General features: G+C 42.2%; 1 protein-coding gene across 2 annotated transcripts in view; it reads right to left on the bottom strand.

Annotated features, from left to right (window-relative positions):
* LOC140105884 (solute carrier family 2, facilitated glucose transporter member 9-like) overlaps nucleotides 1-13,229 on the bottom strand; it is a 29,385-nt gene extending 16,156 nt beyond the window's left edge. The window contains exons 1-4 of one of the 2 annotated variants that reach the window (XM_072130008.1): nucleotides 12,495-13,229; nucleotides 4,552-4,650; nucleotides 2,266-2,426; nucleotides 537-661 (exon numbers count right to left, since the gene is read on the bottom strand). In XM_072130008.1, coding sequence (XP_071986109.1) covers nucleotides 537-661; nucleotides 2,266-2,426; nucleotides 4,552-4,650; nucleotides 12,495-12,539 — 430 coding nt within the window. In that variant the 5' untranslated portion in view covers nucleotides 12,540-13,229. Of the gene's footprint in view, nucleotides 1-536; nucleotides 662-2,265; nucleotides 2,427-4,551; nucleotides 4,651-12,372; nucleotides 12,442-12,494 lie in introns of those variants that run through there. The other variant, XM_072130009.1, reaches the window with a different exon arrangement.
* Between the last annotated feature and the right edge of the window lie 7,196 nt (nucleotides 13,230-20,425).

Raw genomic sequence — 20,425 nt, 5'->3', positions numbered from 1 at the left:
CCGGACTCAACAGCTTTCTCCATGTGTGTGAGGGGACAAGTAATCATAGTATTTTCAGCTTTTGAATATTTTGGGCCTTATTTACCAAGGGTTGTGGAGCCCACTTTCGTCACACTTTGCACTGTTTTCCGGATTTACACAGCTTTGACAGGTATTTAACAGGTGTCTGCGCTGGGATCCTTTTTTTTGGGACAGTGGCGCTGGCTTCCATGTGACACAAATTAGGTTGGATGATTCGGACTGAGCGCGGGATTTAACTTTCAAATTGGGTCGCAAGCCCATGCACTTACATGCACCACGTAATTGATGGGGAACTCCGTCGGACCTGAGTGGTTAAGTGACACATGCAGGATATCGGGCGCACAATCTTAGTGAATCCGCGGCAGAGTGCATGATCTTCGGTGAACTCCGTCGGACAGGTAAGTAAGTGTGCCCCATTATGTATTATATACCATTATTTCTGTAAGATCTGACAGAGTGCTTAAATAGCAAATACAATATATGCAGAAAATGTTAATTTTTTATCTTAGGCTTACCGGAGTGAATGCCAGTGATAAACCGTCCAATAATCACCATTTCAGGAGACCCCAATACACGACTGAACCCCATCAAAGCTCCAGCTATGAAAACCAGTGGGGAACTTTTTAATATTGTTCCTTTCCTGCAGAATATAAATTGAGAAATTTGAAACTGGCAAAAAAAAAAATTCTAATAGCTTAATTTGATAATCAGGGCCTTGACTTTCTTTTACACTTGTTAGGCTGGATTCCTGCTTTTTCTATGTGGTGCCCATAATTTTTAATTACTTTAGTATGTCTGAGTATTGTATGATGGGGAGGAGAAGTCACCTGTTGGGAACATGCCACAAATGCAGGTAAATAATTGTAAAAAAAAATTAAAAATTCTAGTTTAACAAAGACTATTTCTTAAAGTGGTTGGCCGGTATTTAGGGTTACCAACATCTTGGTAACCCCAAGATGTTCAAGATGTTGGTATTAGTTTAATACCCGATGGTACTTTTTTGCCCATACCAGTCGGGTTTACTAGTTTTGTGTACAGTATTTAGGGTTTATAGACTATAACAATAGCACCACAAATATAATATATATCTCAATAGGATATTGATATACATAGCACCATAAGGTGGCACGGGGGGCTTCTACAGATATGTAGCATAGGGCCAAAACCCCTGTCAGGTGTGTGACGTTCCAGCAATTGTAGAATGGATTCATGTTGGGTTCACAGGAAATTAAGACATGAGGTTTTTTTTTTTTTTTTTTTTAAAGTATTTAGTAATGCTGGCCAACACCTTTGATGAAGGTTCTTTTCAATTATGAACCAACGGTCACACATGGGTGGGCCTTGTGTAGGTCGGCCTCCTTTCTATGATGCTGTAGACACTCTGCCTGGCTCATGGTGCTCTGTGCAGCACTGTACAGCGATTTTTGATTTTGTGCACATTTATGTCCTACTTGTACATGGAATCAATAGAGGAGATTTATCAGTCTAGAGGAGCAAAACGGTTCTAGATGCCCATGACAACCAATCAGAGCTCAGCTTTTATTTTTCCACAGCGGTTTATAAAATTAAAGCTGAGCTCTGATTGGTTTCCATAGGCAACTAGAAAAGTTGTACCTCAGAAACTTATGATCAATCTCCCCCAATGGGTTTTCCATTATTTCCAATTTTAGGAGATAAATATCCCCATACACAGCTGGGAATCTCTTCCACCTGACAATAATATGATGATAAGACACGTAGAAATCAGCTGATAAAGCAGTATAAACTGGTATTATCTACAAGTGCAACCTCTTGCCATTAGCACAAGCCATTATGTAAATGAAGAGGCCTGGGTTAATAGTGTGAGAAAGTGGTTAATCTGGAATGGAAGATAGCAGGCAGCCTCGGATGAGGTTTGAAGTAAACTATATTCTGCTCCGCTAGTCACAATATGTTCCCATCATATACATAGCGATGCTGCGCATTTTGAGGAACTTTGCTCTCCCATGGATATTAATTGGTTATGTGTAATCAGTCCTGTGCGGGAAATAGAAAACTACTAATAAATCTGAGGGAGATAAAGACTAAATGGTCTTTTTCCACACCATTCTGTTAACTCTTAGATTACATGTGTGTAAGTATAAAGCGACTATGTCCTTGATGTGGGTTTGGACCTGAAGGGGGCTGGACAATAGGGAACACATCCACGAGCTCAAACACAATAGAAATTGGTTATACAACATGACGAGGGAGGGGAAACTTTACCTTCCGAATCTTGAGACGAGAATACCAACAAGCAAGGACCCCAGCATTCCCCCGAGGGCAAACACAGACACCGTCAAGGAATATAAAATGGTTAATGGACTCGGTTCAAGGGACTCTCCATATCTTTGGAGCCAGGTGGCATTGTAAAATGCTTTAATGTGCTGGAAAACAAGGAATTCTCAAATTGCTCAGAATTGTCCAAATGAAAACATGAATTTATTAAACATGTAATATTACAATATACTGTATTTTTTGGACTATAAGACGCACTTTTTAGCAGGAAAAAATCTTGCTAAAAAGTGCATGTGTCTTATAAAGCGAAAGTCAGGAGGATCCAGCACTGCCAGACCCTCCTGACCCTGTAATCGAGATCGGATGATGCCTTGACATAGCGCTTCATCTGATCACCCAGAGAGGAGAGCCTCCGCACTGCTCTCTCCCTCTGCCTACAGGACGTGTGGAGATGTTAGAATCATGTGACTGATCACATGCTTCTTACATCACCAGATACTTCCGAGAATGGGAACATGCTGCGCTGGGAAAGGGTAAGAAGAACAGGGGAAGGGAAAAGAAAAGAGGGGTTCTGCATGTGTAGAGTAGTTCCCAGTGTGTTCCTTATTTGTGTATAGCTTAATTGTATGGATGATGCAGAGCTGTGTGTGTAACTGTATGGATGATGCAGAGCTATGTGTGTGTAACTGTATGGATGATGCAGAGCTGTGTGTGTGTAACTGTATGGATGATGCAGAGCTATGTGTGTGTAACTGTATGGATGATGCAGAGCTGTGTGTGTGTAACTGTATGGATGATGCAGAGCTGTGTGTGTGTAACTGTATGGATGATGCAGAGCTGTGTGTGTGTAACTGTATGGATGATGCAGAGCTGTGTGTGTGTAACTGTATGGATGATGCAGAGCTGTGTGTGTGTAACTGTATGGATGATGCAGAGCTGTGTGTGTGTAACTGTATGGATGATGCAGAGCTGTGTGTGAAACTGTATGGATGATGCAGAGCTGTGTGTGTGTAACTGTATGGATGATGCAGAGCTGTGTGTGTGTAACTGTATGGATGATGCAGAGCTGTGTGTGTGTAACTGTATGGATGATGCAGAGCTGTGTGTGTGTAACTGTATGGATGATGCAGAGCTGTGTGTGTGTAACTGTATGGATGATGCAGAGCTGTGTGTGTGTAACTGTATGGATGATGCAGAGCTGTGTATGAAACTGTATGGATAAACCAGAGCTCTGTGTGTAAATGTATGGATGTGGCAGAGCTCTGTGTGTGCTATGCTTTGGTGCGACCAACAGGGATATTTTAATTGGTGTAAAATAGATTTTTCCTTTTTTGGAAGCCTAAATCTGGGGTGCGTCCTATAGTAAAAAGTGTCTTATAGTCCGAGAAATACGGTAGTTAAATTATGAAGATTACAACCAAGGTCTTGCCAGACAACAAATCTTTGCTACAAATTTATGTAAAACATGTGAGGAAACCATATGATTTGGAAGGAGATCGTGACTGACATCAATGTCAATTCTTCCACATTCTTTTCCATCAAATTCATCCACATGACTCTAAAGTTCACAGGTCATGCATGGTGTATGCTACTGAAGGACCTTACAGAAAGGGCATGCTTCAGGCAATACTAAATAAAGATAGGACTTGTCATTAGGGTCTTGGATATCATTGAAGTGAATGACCACCATTGAACATTCTTCCTATTTGTAATCAAAATAAGCCAAAATGTTATGACTTTTTGTAGAGGTTGGAGCCCCATTTGCCTAGAACTTCAAATACCACCAGAGATCATGGATATATTAGGCTCAATATTAAAATTCCTACTGAATGTTGTATCAATTGAAGAGTTGTTATGGGATTTGGATATTGACAACCTCTCTCAGTTGGGTTTCGGTACCCAACAAAGCACCCTCTGAGGTCACAACTATATAGTGGAATGAGCAAGTAGCAGGTGACTCTGTATACTGTGCGGTGGCCGTGCTGAGGTACTACAACTCAGATCTCATGAATCACAATGAATGATGATAGTTTGGACATTTTTATTTGATAGACATTTGACTACCCCTTGTGTTGATTGATTTACTGAACTGGATGAGTGTTACAACTCCACTGTGTTATTCATCTTTTGCTCGTATAATATATCTGATGATTTAGAGGAGTATTAGTTTATTTTTGGCAAATTTTGAATTCTATATCGATGCATTTGGCTTCATAAATCTGCATTATTCTTCATTCCCTAGTTACATACCAACACAGTAATCTGTATTCTTACCTCTGACGGAGAATTCACCACCGCTAGATTGTAACCATAAAGCATAGACGACCCGAAAGACGAGAGCAGGGAGACCGCCAACAAGGGGAACGTCAGGTGCTATGAAAACAGATTGGGTTAGCATCAATGTGATCTCACAATATTAACATTAACAATAGTTTAGATCAATTGTCAAGCCTTTCTTGGTGCCCATCAGAGTAAAGGCAGTCCCCGAGTTATGTACAAGTTAGGTTCTTTAGGTTTGTTCTTAAGTTGAATTTGTATGCAAGTCAGAGCAGGTATATTTTATAATTGTAGCTTCATAAAAAAAAAAAAAATGAGGAAAAAGTTCTCCAGTGAATCCATTTTAAAACATTGAAGATTTATTCCATAATTAGTGTAGTGTGCACAAAGTAAAAAAAAGTTGAGACATTTCGGACGGAGCACCGTCCTTAGTTGCAACCAATTGTCCCTTTGACAATTCTATGTAATGTCATAAAAACAAGGATTACCAATTAAAACTTCATCACAGACACTTACATCTAATCAGCCTGAGGTCACAGTGGGCAGAGGTCCATCTATAGCTAGGGGTCGACTGTAAGTTGGGTGTCCTTAAGCGTCATCTAGCACGAGGATGAAGGACTGTATGCAAATTAGCCCGAGGGGCTCCAGGTTCCATAGGTATTTAGGGAGCCTGATACCCCTGAGGCTCATTTGCTTACAGTCCTTCATCCTGGTGGTAGATGTATTTTAAGTTGAGGGACCACCTGTACATGCTCCTCTGAGAAAACTTTACCATTATAGTTAGTGAATAGACTATTATTGTCTACATAAGTAAAGCCCTCCTTTTCCGGTGCCAAAGCAGCTCCCCCTTCTGGTGCCATTGGGGGCTGCCTACCTTGCTTATTCTCCATCCAAGTATGCCTGGATTGTCCCTTCAGCATGAAAAAACTAAATGGAGATAGAAAGGCCTCTGATTTGGTGGGGCCCCTATGAGGTCATGTGCTTAAAGTGCTTACAATTTGAACACAAAAGTGTTGAGCCTTTGATTTTGTTGATTTACGCTATAAATAGCAAACATTTGATAAAATTCAAAATTCTGAAGTTAAACTTTATAGAGATTTTAATACAATATTGACAGGTCTACATGAAGACACCACTACGTACACTTCTCCTACAGGAATATGGGCTCTTTTCTTCATCCATACTATGAAGCTCTCTACTTCTAATCTATCCACAGGGTCCATTTTAGGGACACAGTTTAGATGGGTGCTGAGATGTAGTCAAAAAACATTTATCATGTACTATATAGTGGAAATTCAGTTCTGAGATCTGTGGGGAAAGGGAGATTTTTGATCAACGCATCGAGCTGAAAAACAGCTGTTGCTGATGCACAGCTATTTGTCACGCTTTTCTTGGTGCTGAATACAGAGTAGAAGGCAATGGATCTAATCGTTATGAACCCAGAGGAGAATCTACAGTATAAATCATTTCTGTGTTTAGCAAAGTTTTGAACTATAAGAGATATTGCAAATCCAATTTGTAGCTGATGGAGGAAAACATCATGTTCTGGGGGTCTTAGGCCTCGTTCACACAGCAATATTCTGGTCAGTATTTCCTTCCGTATTTGAAAGGCAAAAAAAAGTAGTGAAACAAACAAGAAAGAGCTGAAAATCTTTCCAATATACTTTCTTTGGGTTCCGCGCCTTAGGGAGGTCAGTGATTCACAGATCACTTCTTTCTTTTATTTTTACCCCCTGACACAAATGTTCAACCCTCCTGGGAAAGCAATTCACATGGACAATTTTTTTGTTTTTCTCTTTTAAAATTTTTCCTCTGTGCCTACTAAAGGACATTGCTTTAATTGCACCTTTTACCACCCATGTAGCAATGTGGTTGCTCGGGCCCATCATGATAAATGGGGCCCACAGGAGGATCCTACCATGATAATCTGGATACCGCTACCATCAAAGAAGTAACAGTGGCAAAGGCCATGGGGTGTATTAAAATTGCTGGTGCCTCATTGAAAAGTACAGAGAAAAAAAAAAAGTGCAAACTTAGTAGCAGAATCAGAACCGGATGGTGCTGGATCTGTCTTGCAGTATTTTTGTATAGTGCCCTTGTATACAGGATAAGAGAAAGAGGTCCTGCATTACCCATCTACATAGGAGAAGGACTGTAGTTCTGTGCTGCGCCACATATGCAGGATAATAGTAGTAGTTCAGTGGCCATATATGCAGGATGGGAGCAGAAGTACCCTACTGTGCATATATTTATATAAAAGAGATAACATGCAGGATAATAGTAGTAGTTCAGTGGCCATATATGCAGGATGGGAGCAGAAGTACCCTACTGTGCATATATTTATATAAAAGAGATAACATGCAGGATAATAGTAGTAGTTCAGTGGCCGTGTATGCAGGATGGGAGCAGAAGTACCCTACTGTGCATATATTTATATAAAAGAGATAACATGCAGGATGATAGTAGTAGTTCTGTTCAGTGGCCGTATATGCAGGATGGTGGCGGAAGGACCTTACTGTACATATATTTATACATATTACAGCAGAATATGCAACAGAATGTAATCGATAATTCAGCCCCCAGACTGTGCTCATTTACTGACAACAAGGAAATCTCTTTAACACAGCAAGAAACCGAGAAAGTAGTAAGTATACAGGCAGTCCCCGGGTTACGTACAAGATAGGGTCTGTAGGTTTGTTCTTAAGTTGAATTTGTATGTAAGTCGGAACTGTATATTTTATCATTGTAATCCCAGACAGAACTTTTTTGGTCTCTGTGACAATTGGATTTTAAAAATGTTGGGTTGTCATAAGAATCAATATTAACACTAAAGCTTCAATGCAGACGCCTGTGATAACTATTATAGCTGATTAGTGTAGCGTAGGACTAAAGTACAATAAATTAGCAATATCCAGAGGTCCGTTTGTAACTAGGGGTCGTATGTAAGTCGAGTGTTCTTAAGTAGGGGACCGCCTGTATTGGAAAGTTGTAAAACTTTTTGTTAATACAGCGATTACCCTTGCACAATTAAGAGATCTAGAAAACTGAGGAATGGATACAGAAAGTATATTGGAACAATATCAATTATTTGCTGAAAGTGAAGAAGTTCTTTAAATAAATGAATATAAAATGGGGAAAAAGAGAAAGACGAGGGGCGCTCCTATAGTGTAGTACCCTTTAGGAGATGGCAATACATTGGTGTAGTAATACACTAACCTGAAAGGGTTGTGCTTGGAGGGCACAACTCCTTGTGGTGTTTGTATAGAGACAAGATGCCGCTGCCGCGTTCCTCTGCTTAATCCTCCCATATTGGATAGGCCGATTCCAGAAGATCCACGTCTATGACACCCCCACCCGGTGCTTGTCCCAGTTGTACGCTCGATAGTGGCGTGGGCCCAGTAGGATTAAATTTAAAAACATTTTATAAAAGTTCCATAAGGATAAGGTTCTATATGTTACGTTTTTATCCTTATGGAACTTTTATAAAATAAAAATAGTTTTTAAATTTAATCCGACTGGGCCCACGCCACTATCAAGCGTTCGAACTTGGACAAGCACCGCGTGTGGGTGTCAGATGTGGATCTTCTTTAAATAAATGAATTGCCTCACGGAGCTGACTCCCTGTCTCACTTGAGTGAGTATGTGAATATGGTCTTCTGGTGTTATACACAGTTCACTCACTGAAAAAATGAAAAGTTCCACAACTTTCTAATATTCTGTGTTATTTGGTTACTTGCCATATTTTAAGACCAGGTTCACACAACGAGTTTTGGAAGTGATTTCATAGTTTAAGTGCATTTCAAACACATCCCAAAATGCATTGAGTGAATGCAGCCTCAGATATGCTTGCTGTCAGTGAATGAAAACAATCTTGTGTACATCTAGAGTCAGAAGTCCCAATCTGTTCTTAGGTTGTGTTCACACATCAGTTTTTCAGATGCAGTTTTCAAATGGAAAAATGCTCCTCTTTTCCACGCCACTCTTGGTTTGGACATTGAAAAACTGAATGTTTGAACGCACTTATAACCAGGACTCAAATACAATGGTAAGCAGGGTATACATCTGATAGCTTGTTACAATGTATCAGTCTATCATCCAGGCAGTTTTGCTCATGGAGTATTTCTAAGACTGGACAATATTGTATCTACATCTCAGCTTACAGCAGAATATGCAACAGAATGTAATCAATAATTCAGCCCCCAGACTGTGCTCTGAGAAACTGAGAAAGTGGTAAGTATATTGGAAAGTTGTATTACCCTTGTAATACCAGACCCCCCTTCAGGCTTATTCTGGGCTGGGAGTGTTCCCTGCACATCACATGCCTGGTATTAAGGAATAACATGATGTACCGCGCTGCTGACAGCTTCCACATGCTGAAGGTAATTGCTTTAGGAACGTGGGCTGGAGATTAGCAAAGGATTAAAATCAACTGTTTGTGGCCTTTGGCTGTGTTCATACATCACTAGTAACCAAATACTTCATTATTATTCGCTCAGTCATAGAGGGAGCAGGGGTATGGTTATGGCAGGTGCCCGCTTGTTACTAGTAGGTATTGGGCCATGTTCACACTCCAAGTACTGGAGAAGTTTAGAACTGCATTAATATCTCAGCACATGTGCCTAGTGCTATTTCTATAGAGAACTACCTGGTTATCCTCTGATACAGTCTGCATGTACAGTATATAGAGGAATATATTCATGTATATGGACAGTTCATGAGAATTTAGGCCGAGGTCACACGTCCATCTAGCGTTAAAGGGAACCTGTTAGCAGAATTTATCTAATAAATATCAGTTTGTTGCCAAGCAGCTGAAAACCTCCCAGATCATGTTTCTTTCATGACCTGGCGTGGCATCATCTTCTAGAAAGTCAAAAATCAACTTTGAAGTGAGATGTAAACTGGTTGTATAAAGTCAAGGAGGCAAAGATTTTACCACTGAAGTCAAGCTCTCTCTTCCTCAGAAAGCCCCCAACACTGTAATTGATGGTTTAGAGACATCACTAACCAGATCTTCTGAAGTCATGATGTCACAGAGGAGGCGGCGCTCTGAGGTTGAGAGATCTTGACTTTGTTACTAAACTCTCCGCCTCCATGACTTTATGCAACCATTTTTACATCTTACTTCAAAAATGATTTGCTAGATGGTATCATGAAAGAAATATAACCCGGAAGGTGTGAGGGCGCGTTCACACGTTGCGTTTTGACCTGCGTCTTCATTGCGTTTGAAACGCATATACAACAGCTGGGGAGAGGTGATTTGCCTAATTACATCACTGTTAACGTTTCCGTTTACAAAACGCATCGTAAACGCAATGTTAACAATGCGTTAACACAGTGTTAACACATGCATTAACATTGTGTTTACAAACGTAAATGGTAATGTAATTAGGCAAATTACCTCACATCAGCTGTTGTATATGCGTTTCAAACGCAATGAAAGCGCAACCAAAACGCAACGTGTGAACACGCCCTCAGGAGGCTTTCACACGTGGCACTTGAATTGTGGCAACTGGTTACATGCAAAAACATGTAGGAGGGCATTTATCCAATATCTTTTTTTTGCTACTTTTTGTGAATTTGTGGCAAAATTTTTTACACTTGTTTTGCAAAGTTCACCACAGCAGAGTGTTATTCTGTTGCACCAGATTGATCTAAAAAAAAAACAGATGTACAAGTCTGAAAAAGTCGCTAATTTTTGCGCAAATAAACTCCAGTCCGAAGCGGACATAGGCAAAAGGTTGCTTCAACATTTGAGACTTTTGCGCGAAAATTAGACACATACATTGCAGGGCGCATTCTCACGTGGTGTTTTTGTTGTGCCTTTACACCCATCCAAAACACGAGTGGGATGGGGATAGGTCATAACACATATGCGTTTCCAATGAAACACATGCGTTTTGGCCAAACCCCCTCCTATTCGCGTTCTGGATGCGTTTAAAAACATGACAAACGCCATATGGGAAAGCAATCTAGAAAAAAACAAAAAGACTCACATGCCTCATTTATCAACTAACAAGATAAATCAAGCAATTATAGACACACCTTTCAATATTTATGATAAATGTCCACTGTGGTACCTGTTCCCAAAAGCAAAGCAGCGGAAACACATCTGTGATTAGCCCGTCCCCATTGCGTTTCAAAACAAAATTCAAATGCTATGTCTGAACACAGCCTGAGGCCGCTTTTTGAAGCGCAGTCCAAAGGCTTCCCCCGTGATCATATCCCGAGGTAACATTGCATTCCATCTCATTTGCTAAATGTGATGAAAACGCTATGTTACCTCAACATATGATCAAGGGGGAAGCCTTTCTATGGAAACAAATGCGATCGGGAATTAACGTAAAACACCAGCGGCTCGTTCCCGATCGCAGGCGTTTCCATAGAAACGCCGATGCGATCGGGCCGAGGCCCGCCCCGGTGGGCGTGACTTTGTCTGCGTTTGCAAGCGCAGACAAAGCGCCACGTGTGGCGCCGGCCTTTGGACTGCGTCTCAAAATGCAATCAAAACACTAATCAATAATCTGAACGCGCCCAGAGGGCGCGTTCACACGTTGCGTTTTGACCTGCATTTTCATTGCGTTTGAAACGCATATACAACAGCTGAGGACAGGTGATTTGCCTAATTACATCACTGTTAACATTTCCATTTACAAAACGCATCGTAAATGCGATGTTAACGCATGCGTTAACATTGCGTTTACAGACGTGAACGGTAATGTAATAAGGTAAATCACCTCTCAACAGCTGTTGTATATGTGTTTCAAACGCAATGAAAACGCAACCAAAACGCAACGTGTGAACGCGCCCTGAGGGTACGCTCACACATTCAGTTTTTCAGATGCAGTTTCCAATGTCCAAACCAGGAGTTGAGTGAAAAAAAGAGCAGGTGTGACATCTCTCAATGATAATTCCTCACCCATCATGATCCACACCTGCTTTTGGCTTTGAAAACTGAACGTGAGAACTCAGCCTGAGGGCGCATTCACACGATGTGTTGAGTCACGTTTTTTGAACCATTCCAAAGGGTGAAGACACACGTGGCGTTTTTGGGCCGTTTTTAGTTAGAGCGTTTTCAGATAGTTAAAAAACGCATCTGTTTTTTGAAAACGCATGCGTTTTTGTCCGTTTTTATTGCGCAATTTCGGGAAAACGGACAAAAACGGATGCGTTTTCAAAAAACGGATGCGTTTTTTAACGCATGCGTTTTTAACGATCTGAAAACGCACTTAGTAAAAACGGCCCAAAAACGCCATGTGTGTCTTCACCCAAAGGCTTCAGCCTGGATCACATGAAAAGTAACCTTCACATGTGATCAAGGCTCAACCTTTTGAATGCGTCAAAAACGCATAAAAAACGCAACGCAATGCATCGTGTGAACGTGCCCTGAGGGTGAGGTCACACGTACCACTCGCACAGCGTGCCTCCACACGTTCAGTTCAGTTTTTTAAGCCAAAATCAGGTGTGGATCATGGGGTGAGACAAATAATTGAAAGGTGCTGCTCCTCCTCCTACTTTTACTCTGTTCCTGGTTTGGGCATTTAAAAAACTGAATGTGTGGACGAAGCCAAACACATGCATTAATATTGCGTTACATCACAAACAAAAACACACAATTGTCAGACTAACGTATGATATGTCAGGGTTATATTACATGAAATAGATTCCTATAGGAGGGCAACATTACTACAGAGTGTAAGTATTACATGGCCTATGTCCCATAGTTACTAATAGAGGTCCGTGCACTTGTAGTCCTTCTATAGAGAAGAATAATGTGACTATTGTCAGTAATTGTTATACAGCATAAAGTACAATACATACAGTCTACATATCATAGCAATAAGATAGAACAGCCTCCCCACATCTCCTTCCTCATCAGTTTGTGTATACAGGGCCACACATGGGTAGTAGCAGCCCTCACTCCTATATAACGTGAGACTTACCCCGGCTATGTGCTTTGTACTGAAGGCTTTCTTGTGGTTATCCATTTACAATGCAGAATGTATCTCAGCTTCCAAGTTACTTTTCGTACATAGAAAAAGATTCTTATGAAAATTCCTAAAAAAACCTGATGTTACTAAAAGTAGAAGTGCTGGTGAGTGAGGCTGCCCATGGAATAGCCTTCACCTTCTCCTAATAACCAGTCTTCATCACATTGGAGGCTGAGGGGGAAAGGCACGACTCACATGATTTGGCTTTTTGTAGAGGAAATGGGAATCAATTTGTTCGACTGAAGTTTTTTTTTTTTTTTTTTGTTCTCTGTCCCTCAAACCGGAGGCTGGATGTAGGGAGCGTCACATGTGAGGGAGTCTGATGTGCGTTACTCCACGCTGGATCCGAGGCGAATAGTAAGTGATGATCAGAGCGGGCAGGGGAAGGGGGGCAGATGTGCCTGTTACCTAATGAGACGCCAGGACATGAGGCTGGAGGTCAGAAGACACAAAATGGAGCATCATGAGATCTAGGGCTCATTCACACTGTGTAAGACAATATGAATTTAGATTAAATTCTTACACAGGGGAGAGAAACTAAAGCCCCTTTCAAACTGAAGTGTTTACGATCCCTGTGTTTGCGGATAACTTAGGTCTACATTTTGTGTGAGGCCACGTTTCCATGTGGCGATTGAATTGCATGTTGTGATGCAGACGCAATGGGGGAGATTTATCAGAAGTGTCTGAGAACAGAACTGTTTTAGTTGCCCATGGAAACCAATCAGGGCTAAGCTTTCATTTTACCACACCTGTTTATAATAGTAAAGCTGAGCTCTGATTGGTTGCCATGAGCAACTAGAAGGCCACAGTCACACGTTCTGCTAGCAGCCTGTTCATGACGCGACGCTAGCGCACAGGGGGAGGGCCTCGGCCAGATCGCATATGCTTTTCTAGAGATAACAGAACTCACAACTTTTGGGCTAGAGAAAGAGAGACAAAGTTCCTCCCATTTTCCTAAAATACGCCCATTGTCCCACCTCTTGCACCCCCCCAAAACATAGTATAATATCGAATTTGAATTTCTGTGGTCAACCTATATAATACCCCCAAATGCAACTCGGCAACATATAATCCCCTCTTTAATGTTAGCCTTTATTTACTCTCTCCCCTTTTTTTTTTTTTACTTTTTTTTCTCCACTTCTCCCCCCCCCCCTCTACCTCATATTGTGGTCACTGTCCTCCATACTTCCTCATATTGTGGCCTCCTGTCCCCCATCCCTCTCATATTGTGGCCTCCTGTCCTCCACCCTTCCCATCATGTGACCCCCCTGCGCTCTCTTATTGTGGTCTCCTGTCTTCCATCCCCCACATATTGTGGCCTCCTGTCCTCCATCCCCCTCATCATGTGACCCCCACCCCCGCCCGCTCTTATTGTGGTCTCCTGTCTTCCATCCCCCACATATTGTGGCCTCCTGTCCTCCATTTGCCTCACCATGTGACCCCCCCTTGCCCTCTCTTATTGTGGCTTTCCTGTCCCCTCACATAAAAAAAGTGTCACCTTTCCTCGTTCCCCAACATTCCTGCATCTTCTTCTTGGGTTCAGAGATGAATTGGGAGAAAGCGGCAGGGCCAGTCATGGGAGGAGCTGCCTCCACACATCCCTGCTGTAGAGCAGAGTGAGATGTGTGGAGGTAGCAGGAGCTGGCCCTGCAGTGAGGGGCAGCTTAGGACATTCTCCCAAGTGAATTGTGAATGGTCTATAGATGGGTGCATGCTACAATGTACAATGTGATCAGGGGGTTATATATACCAAACATGCAAGGTCACATGACTACACTAAAGATCACCCCCTAGTAATGCATAATATATCATTACAAAAGTACATTGAATATTACAAGTGTATAAGCAACATAGTGCACAATGTTACAAAGTAGAAAACAAAGTGCATGATGATAAATAAGGTGAAATATATGACCAGATCTAAAAACAATGATCATAGCTGATCATAGTGATAAAACATTTTTTTAAAAATCAATCAATCGAGCAACTGGAGAGCACTGTTACTTCCGCCATAGAAACTACATGATACATTATCCATGTGGGCTTTGTATATAACAGACGTGTGGTAAAACACATGAAAGGCACGACCCAGAAGCAGATCTACTCATGATTGGAGTAGTCACTCTGCAACATAGTGACATATAAACCCTATGCTGCCAGACAGTTCCCGGGCAGTCACATACACATTATAGCAGGAGATCTCTGATGCATCGCTGAAAAAAAAAAAAAGGTAAGTACAGAGTAAGAAAGCAAAGACAGGTGTAATGGCCCGCTGGACGGCTCCCTTACGAACCTTGTACACTTCTAATATCCCCAATATCTCCATTGCTTGTAATGATATATTAACTCCTTAGTACAGATGCCACCTACTGGCCATAGTGGGTAATGTCATGTTATAATATTTGCCAGGGAAATGGAGAGTCTGTATAGTAACCAACGACAAGTTATGTTTGATTTAGGTCAATCCTGTTTGTCCTGAGGTCTCTGATTGGATGCACAGACGCTCCACCCCCAGGTGAAGTTTGTATTCCCTGTGGCTGGAAAGTTCCAGATCTTGGAGAGAGCCTGAAGTGCTATCTGACTAAAGGACTGCAGACAGCAGCCTTATGCTGCAGCCCTATCTGAGGGTAATCCATCCTCATCAGGCCTGCTGCAGGACTCTACCTAACAGAGCCTGCTCTACCATTGCTGCCCAAGCAGCTTCTACCTTCTCTGTTCCCAAGTTCCTGAATCTGGGCCATGAGCATCCTTTGACAGACTGTATCCAACCAGCGACCTTGGAGCTCCGCAGATTGGACCTGTACCACAGCCTATTATTATTGCTGTGTTAAAGTTTTGGAATAAAGTAACTGTGAGTTGATGTTCCACATCTATTGTCTACATATGATCCCTGCCTGCCACATAACATCACAAAGTCTCCCATTAACAATCTACCCGGGGGATCGCATATACATACATCAGGAGTGCTGCATGCTTCTACCTTACTGGAGATTCTCCCTCTTTTTGCAATCCACTTGCGGAACCTGCGGTGCGGACAAGGCTTGTTCCACCTGGACCAGGCAACTGTGTCAAGACCTCTGCTAGTCCGCACTACAATCCAACAACTCCAGATACCCGGGGAACTGGGTGCCTCCAAGCCATCAGGTCAGGCCCAAGTGGAAGAAAGTTGCAGAAGGAAGAAAATCCAGGTCTGCACACTCAAAGGAACCATTTGTTCTGTTGCTTACATACAGCGGGCGCGCTCTACACCTAGAGGAGAGGAGGTTCTACCATCATTGACAGAGGACATCTTCCACACCTAGTAGAGGTATGTTTACAGTTGCCATAGAAAGGAGTCTGTACACCTAGAGAAGAGGATGATCTACCATCTCCAGATTAAGGGACCCTCTACTGTAAGAGCAGTGAGACTGTGCATTTTTCTGCCACAGGAGGATGTAATGACAGATTTTGTTGTAAATGTTCAAGAGGGGCCTGGATACCTTTCTTGAGAATAAAAGTATCACGTATGGGAACAAAACATTTTGTTAGTTTGATGCTCATCTAGGGAGTTATTATGACAGTAATATTGGTCTGGAGAGGATTCTTACCTAGATTGGGCCAATTGGCATCAGCTTCTAGGTTTTTCTTCTTGCCTTCCTCTGGATCAACATCTTTGTCCAACCTTATTTACTATGAAACGCTTCCCCTTGAAATTCTTCCATTCCTATAAGACTTCACTGACCAAAATACTGGCCTTAAGTTCTATTGTTGAACTTCCATGGAAACCAAATGCAGATGTGAACTTTGCCTAAAACGTTCTTCCCTAGAACCAGGGCATCTACAGAGGAATCCCTTTGTAAGATGATGTTGTATGAAGGGCACCCCACTGTGATACACTTTGATCTCCCGAACACTCTTCCAGGGCCCCAGGACTCTGCCAAAGTTCTCGGCATCGAATTTGGCCAGGGGGATTACCCCATGCAAAACTGGGACGGCAGGCTTAATTAAGATCACCGCCCAGAAGGTGGACCAGTGGAAGGGTTGGTCTTTGACCCTCAGAGAAAGGGTGAATCTGATCAAAACTTACCTGCTCCCATTGCTGATTTATCTGGGCAGTGTGTGCATGTTGCCAGAACCCCTCTGGACTCGGGTCTCCGGTCTGTTCTTCCAGCTGTTATGGGGGAATAGGCTGAACCTAATCAAGAGGGAGGTTACTTACCGCACGAGGAGACAAGGAGGGTTGTGTATGGTCAACCCTGTGGTGTTCCTAGTGAATACCTTTCTTAAGATCAATGTTGCAAACCTCTGGAAAGAGAGGGCTCCTCCGTGGGTATACTCCTGTAGGGGATGGTTTCGGCCTTTCTTCCAGGAATGGGAGACAGGAGGGCAAGTGAAAGATCTTCGCACAGCGCATGGGCATCTTCCGGCTTATGCTACCCCGGTTATGAAGGTGATTCGCCGGTGGGGTCTGGGAATGTGGGAGATCAGGACCATGTCGAGGAAAGTCCTCGACAAGAGGGTTCTGTTGACCCATTTCCAGAAGCCTCTGGTCCTCAGGGATTGCCCAAGTCGCAATCTGAGGGTGGGTTTGAGTTTATTGAATTCCATCAGGATCCCCCTGAAGTTTTGGGACGTGACTTCCATGGAAAGCTGTGTGTGAGGGACAATCTGAAGTGTAGGAGCTTTGAGGAAAGGGGTTGTCCCCGGGAGGAGTGCAGTGGCCTGCAGTGCCCCTATAACAAAGAGGTGTACAACCGGGTGGGTGCTTCCATCCATTGGCCCGGGTTGGCCGGTCTCTCCTATGCGGAGTGGGCCTATGGAACATTCAGAGGCCTGGGTGGCCGGGACCGCTACACGTTATTTTTAGTTAGTCTAGTGGTCAGGTACCACACGTGGAACGCACAGTGCTTAGTATCGACGCAGCGTAATATCCTCCCGGTGGATGTGGTGGTTGGGAACAGTGACCTGGTGAAGGTGCGCTCCCTGGAGTATGAGAGGCTGGGCACGGGGAGGGCCTCTCTCCTTTGGAGGGGGTTCTCCTTAAGTGTCCCTTAGTCTGTCATCTCCTCTCCTGGTGTTGGGCTGAAGCTGCACAGTAGATTTTTGTTTTGTGTTCTGAGCATGTAGTGATGTAGGGCTTGCAGGCGCCGAACCTGGGCTTTATGTGGTTGGTTTATATGACTGTATTCATCATGTTGTAAAAAGTGTTTATATTGTATGTATATATTGTATAGAGTGTGGTCTGGGATATAGTGTTAGGTTGGGAGGGGGGTGATGGTGGTGGGATTTTGGAACTGATATTGGACTGGATTGGACACTGGTCTGGACTTCTTAATGCAAACTTTGGACATTAGACCAGTGTCTCAGGGAGGGAGTGGGCATGGGATTCAGTTTAGTGTAGGGTGCATTTTGTTAATAATAAAAAAAAAAAATTATATATAATAAAAAAATAATAATACATTAAAAAATGTAAAAAAAAAAAGTTTTTGGGTGTAGGATGTGTTATTTGTGTGGGGTGGTCTGTTATTAGAGGGTGGAGGGTGTGTTTATGTTCATTTATGTTAATGTTATCTTATGTTGGCTAGGTGTGAATGAGGCTGGACCAGCAGGTGAGTTGTTGTAAATATTTTTGTACATAATGTGTTTTATGTTTTTGTTATGTTTTATATTATATATTTTAATAAAAGATCTACAGCTCCATACACTTCAGAAGGCTAAGGGACCTCAGGATTGGCATGAAACTACCTACACAAAGTCCTCCAATGCCACAGCCACTTCCATGAATTTATTTCTGTGGCGATTGAATCTTTAGTGAAAGTGTGAGACATCTGTGGGCATTTCAGGAATAACGTTGCGCGCTTCTTACAGTAAATGAAGAACAATAAAGATAAAGCGTTGTATTCGCGATGCATATAGCAGACTGGAGAAGGGTTGGATGGGGAGCAGTATCAGGTAATTACACAACATACAAGCATGTCATGACTCCGACTGCTGCAATTACGTTGATACTTTTCACTGTTTCGAGGCAGTTCATCGGGGATTCATTGAGGATTCAAAGTTAAGTACATGTTGTCAATTTACTTCCATTCCCGGAGATGGAGAACAGACATCATGTACAGACACCTGACATTGGATAGCATCACCAGCAGACACGCCAGAGCTGTACATCATCCAGCCGTAATTAACCACCTAACAACTGGAAGGATTTTGCGCCCTAACAGTAAGAACATTATTAGCTGGGGACTTACTGTTCTAACAGCCATGTATCAATCTAATTCATTGTTTTTGTGTATTTATGTTATTAAATTGGTGTCTGTCTTTCTTTATTTGAAAGGCTGGACTTGTCACCACTTATTGCATTTTTTTTGTAACCAGGTCTTTATTTTTGTATTTTCTGTACACTAAACAAATTCAACAATACGTACTATTTATACATAATATTAATATAATATAAACAAACTTAAAAAAAAATTTTTTTTTTTTTGGTCATCATCTTTCGTGGTTATTTGATATATTACATACAGTGTTAGGCTACATTCACACACAAATGTAACTGCAGTGCCATAGCACAGTGGGCACACGGTGCATGGGAGAGGAGAAGGGGGTGAGCGCTGCTCGCCCCCACCCCTCTCCATAGAGATATATGGTGAAAGGTGCCGTAGTACGGGAAGAGATGGACAGCTCGTATCTTTCTCTGGGTACGGAACGGTACGGTGCCGCACCATGCACCCATTGCCAGCCTATGGGGGACGTATATATGGCAGCCGTATATATATATGTCCCCCAACCGTCGTATTTAGCCTTACTATTGCATTCTGACCTTGTGATAGTGGTTACATGAGAATATTGGGAAAAGGTAAAAGCTTCATGCCCCAATCTATCCAATGGGAGTTGGGACAGAGGGAAACTATAAAACCTTATATCAGCTCCCCTGAGTTTTATTGCAAATTTAGATTCCCAGAGAAAAATTACACTGATTTGACCTAGGTCTTTTTCAGATAGCGCAGTAATCGACCAAGAATTGAGAGGATATTTTGATAAATACACACCAGATCCAAAATTGGAAAATAAACTTAATATTTTTCCAAAAGCTATCCAATGTGACCATATTCTAGCACTTCATGTAGAGCATAGAATATTTGAAAACTTTGTAAGCAACCAGAAAAATCCCTATCTTCAGAGTGAAGGAGACTTGCATTAATCAAGGTATGAAAGGCTCACATTATACCAGACCCCGAAGAAAACCGAAAACTACAGTCCACATAGTTTTTACATTAAAAAAAAAAATTTGATTCCCCAAACCTCACCCCCAAGGGGTGAAAATACAGAGTCAACTTTAGAATCATAAGATTTTTTTTTACAAACATTTGTCACAAATTTTTGTTTTTTAATCTTATGTGTATTTCTTGATATTTCCCCAAGTTTTTTATACATTTTTTTTTACCCATTTTGATTTTATTAAAGCGCTAAGGGCTGGAGGTAGGTGGAAGAGTTTCATCATTGGATAGATTTTTGAAAAATACTGACAGATGTATTTTTAGTTTTTCGATCTAATGTGTATTTGGTGAAATACCGTATATATGTGAGTATAAGCCGAGGCCCCTAATTTTAACACAAAAAACTGTAAAAAACCTATTGACTCGAGTAGAAGCCGAGGGTGGGAAATGCAATGGTCACAGCCTCCAAGTATACAGCCAGCCCAGCCCCTGCCCACAATATAATACCTGTAGGAAAAAAACCAAACAAACACTGTACTCACCTTCCGACGCCAACCATGCCCCCCCCCCCCCAGCAGATCCTCTTCTATAACGCGATGCATCGGCTCAGCTCAGTGTCCCCAGGCGGTCCGTCGCAGGGATTGTGATAGACATTGCGGGGACACGGAGCCGATGCCGGAGCATTGC

The sequence above is a fragment of the Engystomops pustulosus genome, chromosome 11, assembly GCF_040894005.1.
Source record: "Engystomops pustulosus chromosome 11, aEngPut4.maternal, whole genome shotgun sequence".
Lineage (NCBI taxonomy): Eukaryota > Metazoa > Chordata > Amphibia > Anura > Leptodactylidae > Engystomops > Engystomops pustulosus.
The sequence above is the reverse complement of the archived record's forward strand: the minus strand, read 5'-3'. Positions and strand labels throughout refer to the sequence as shown.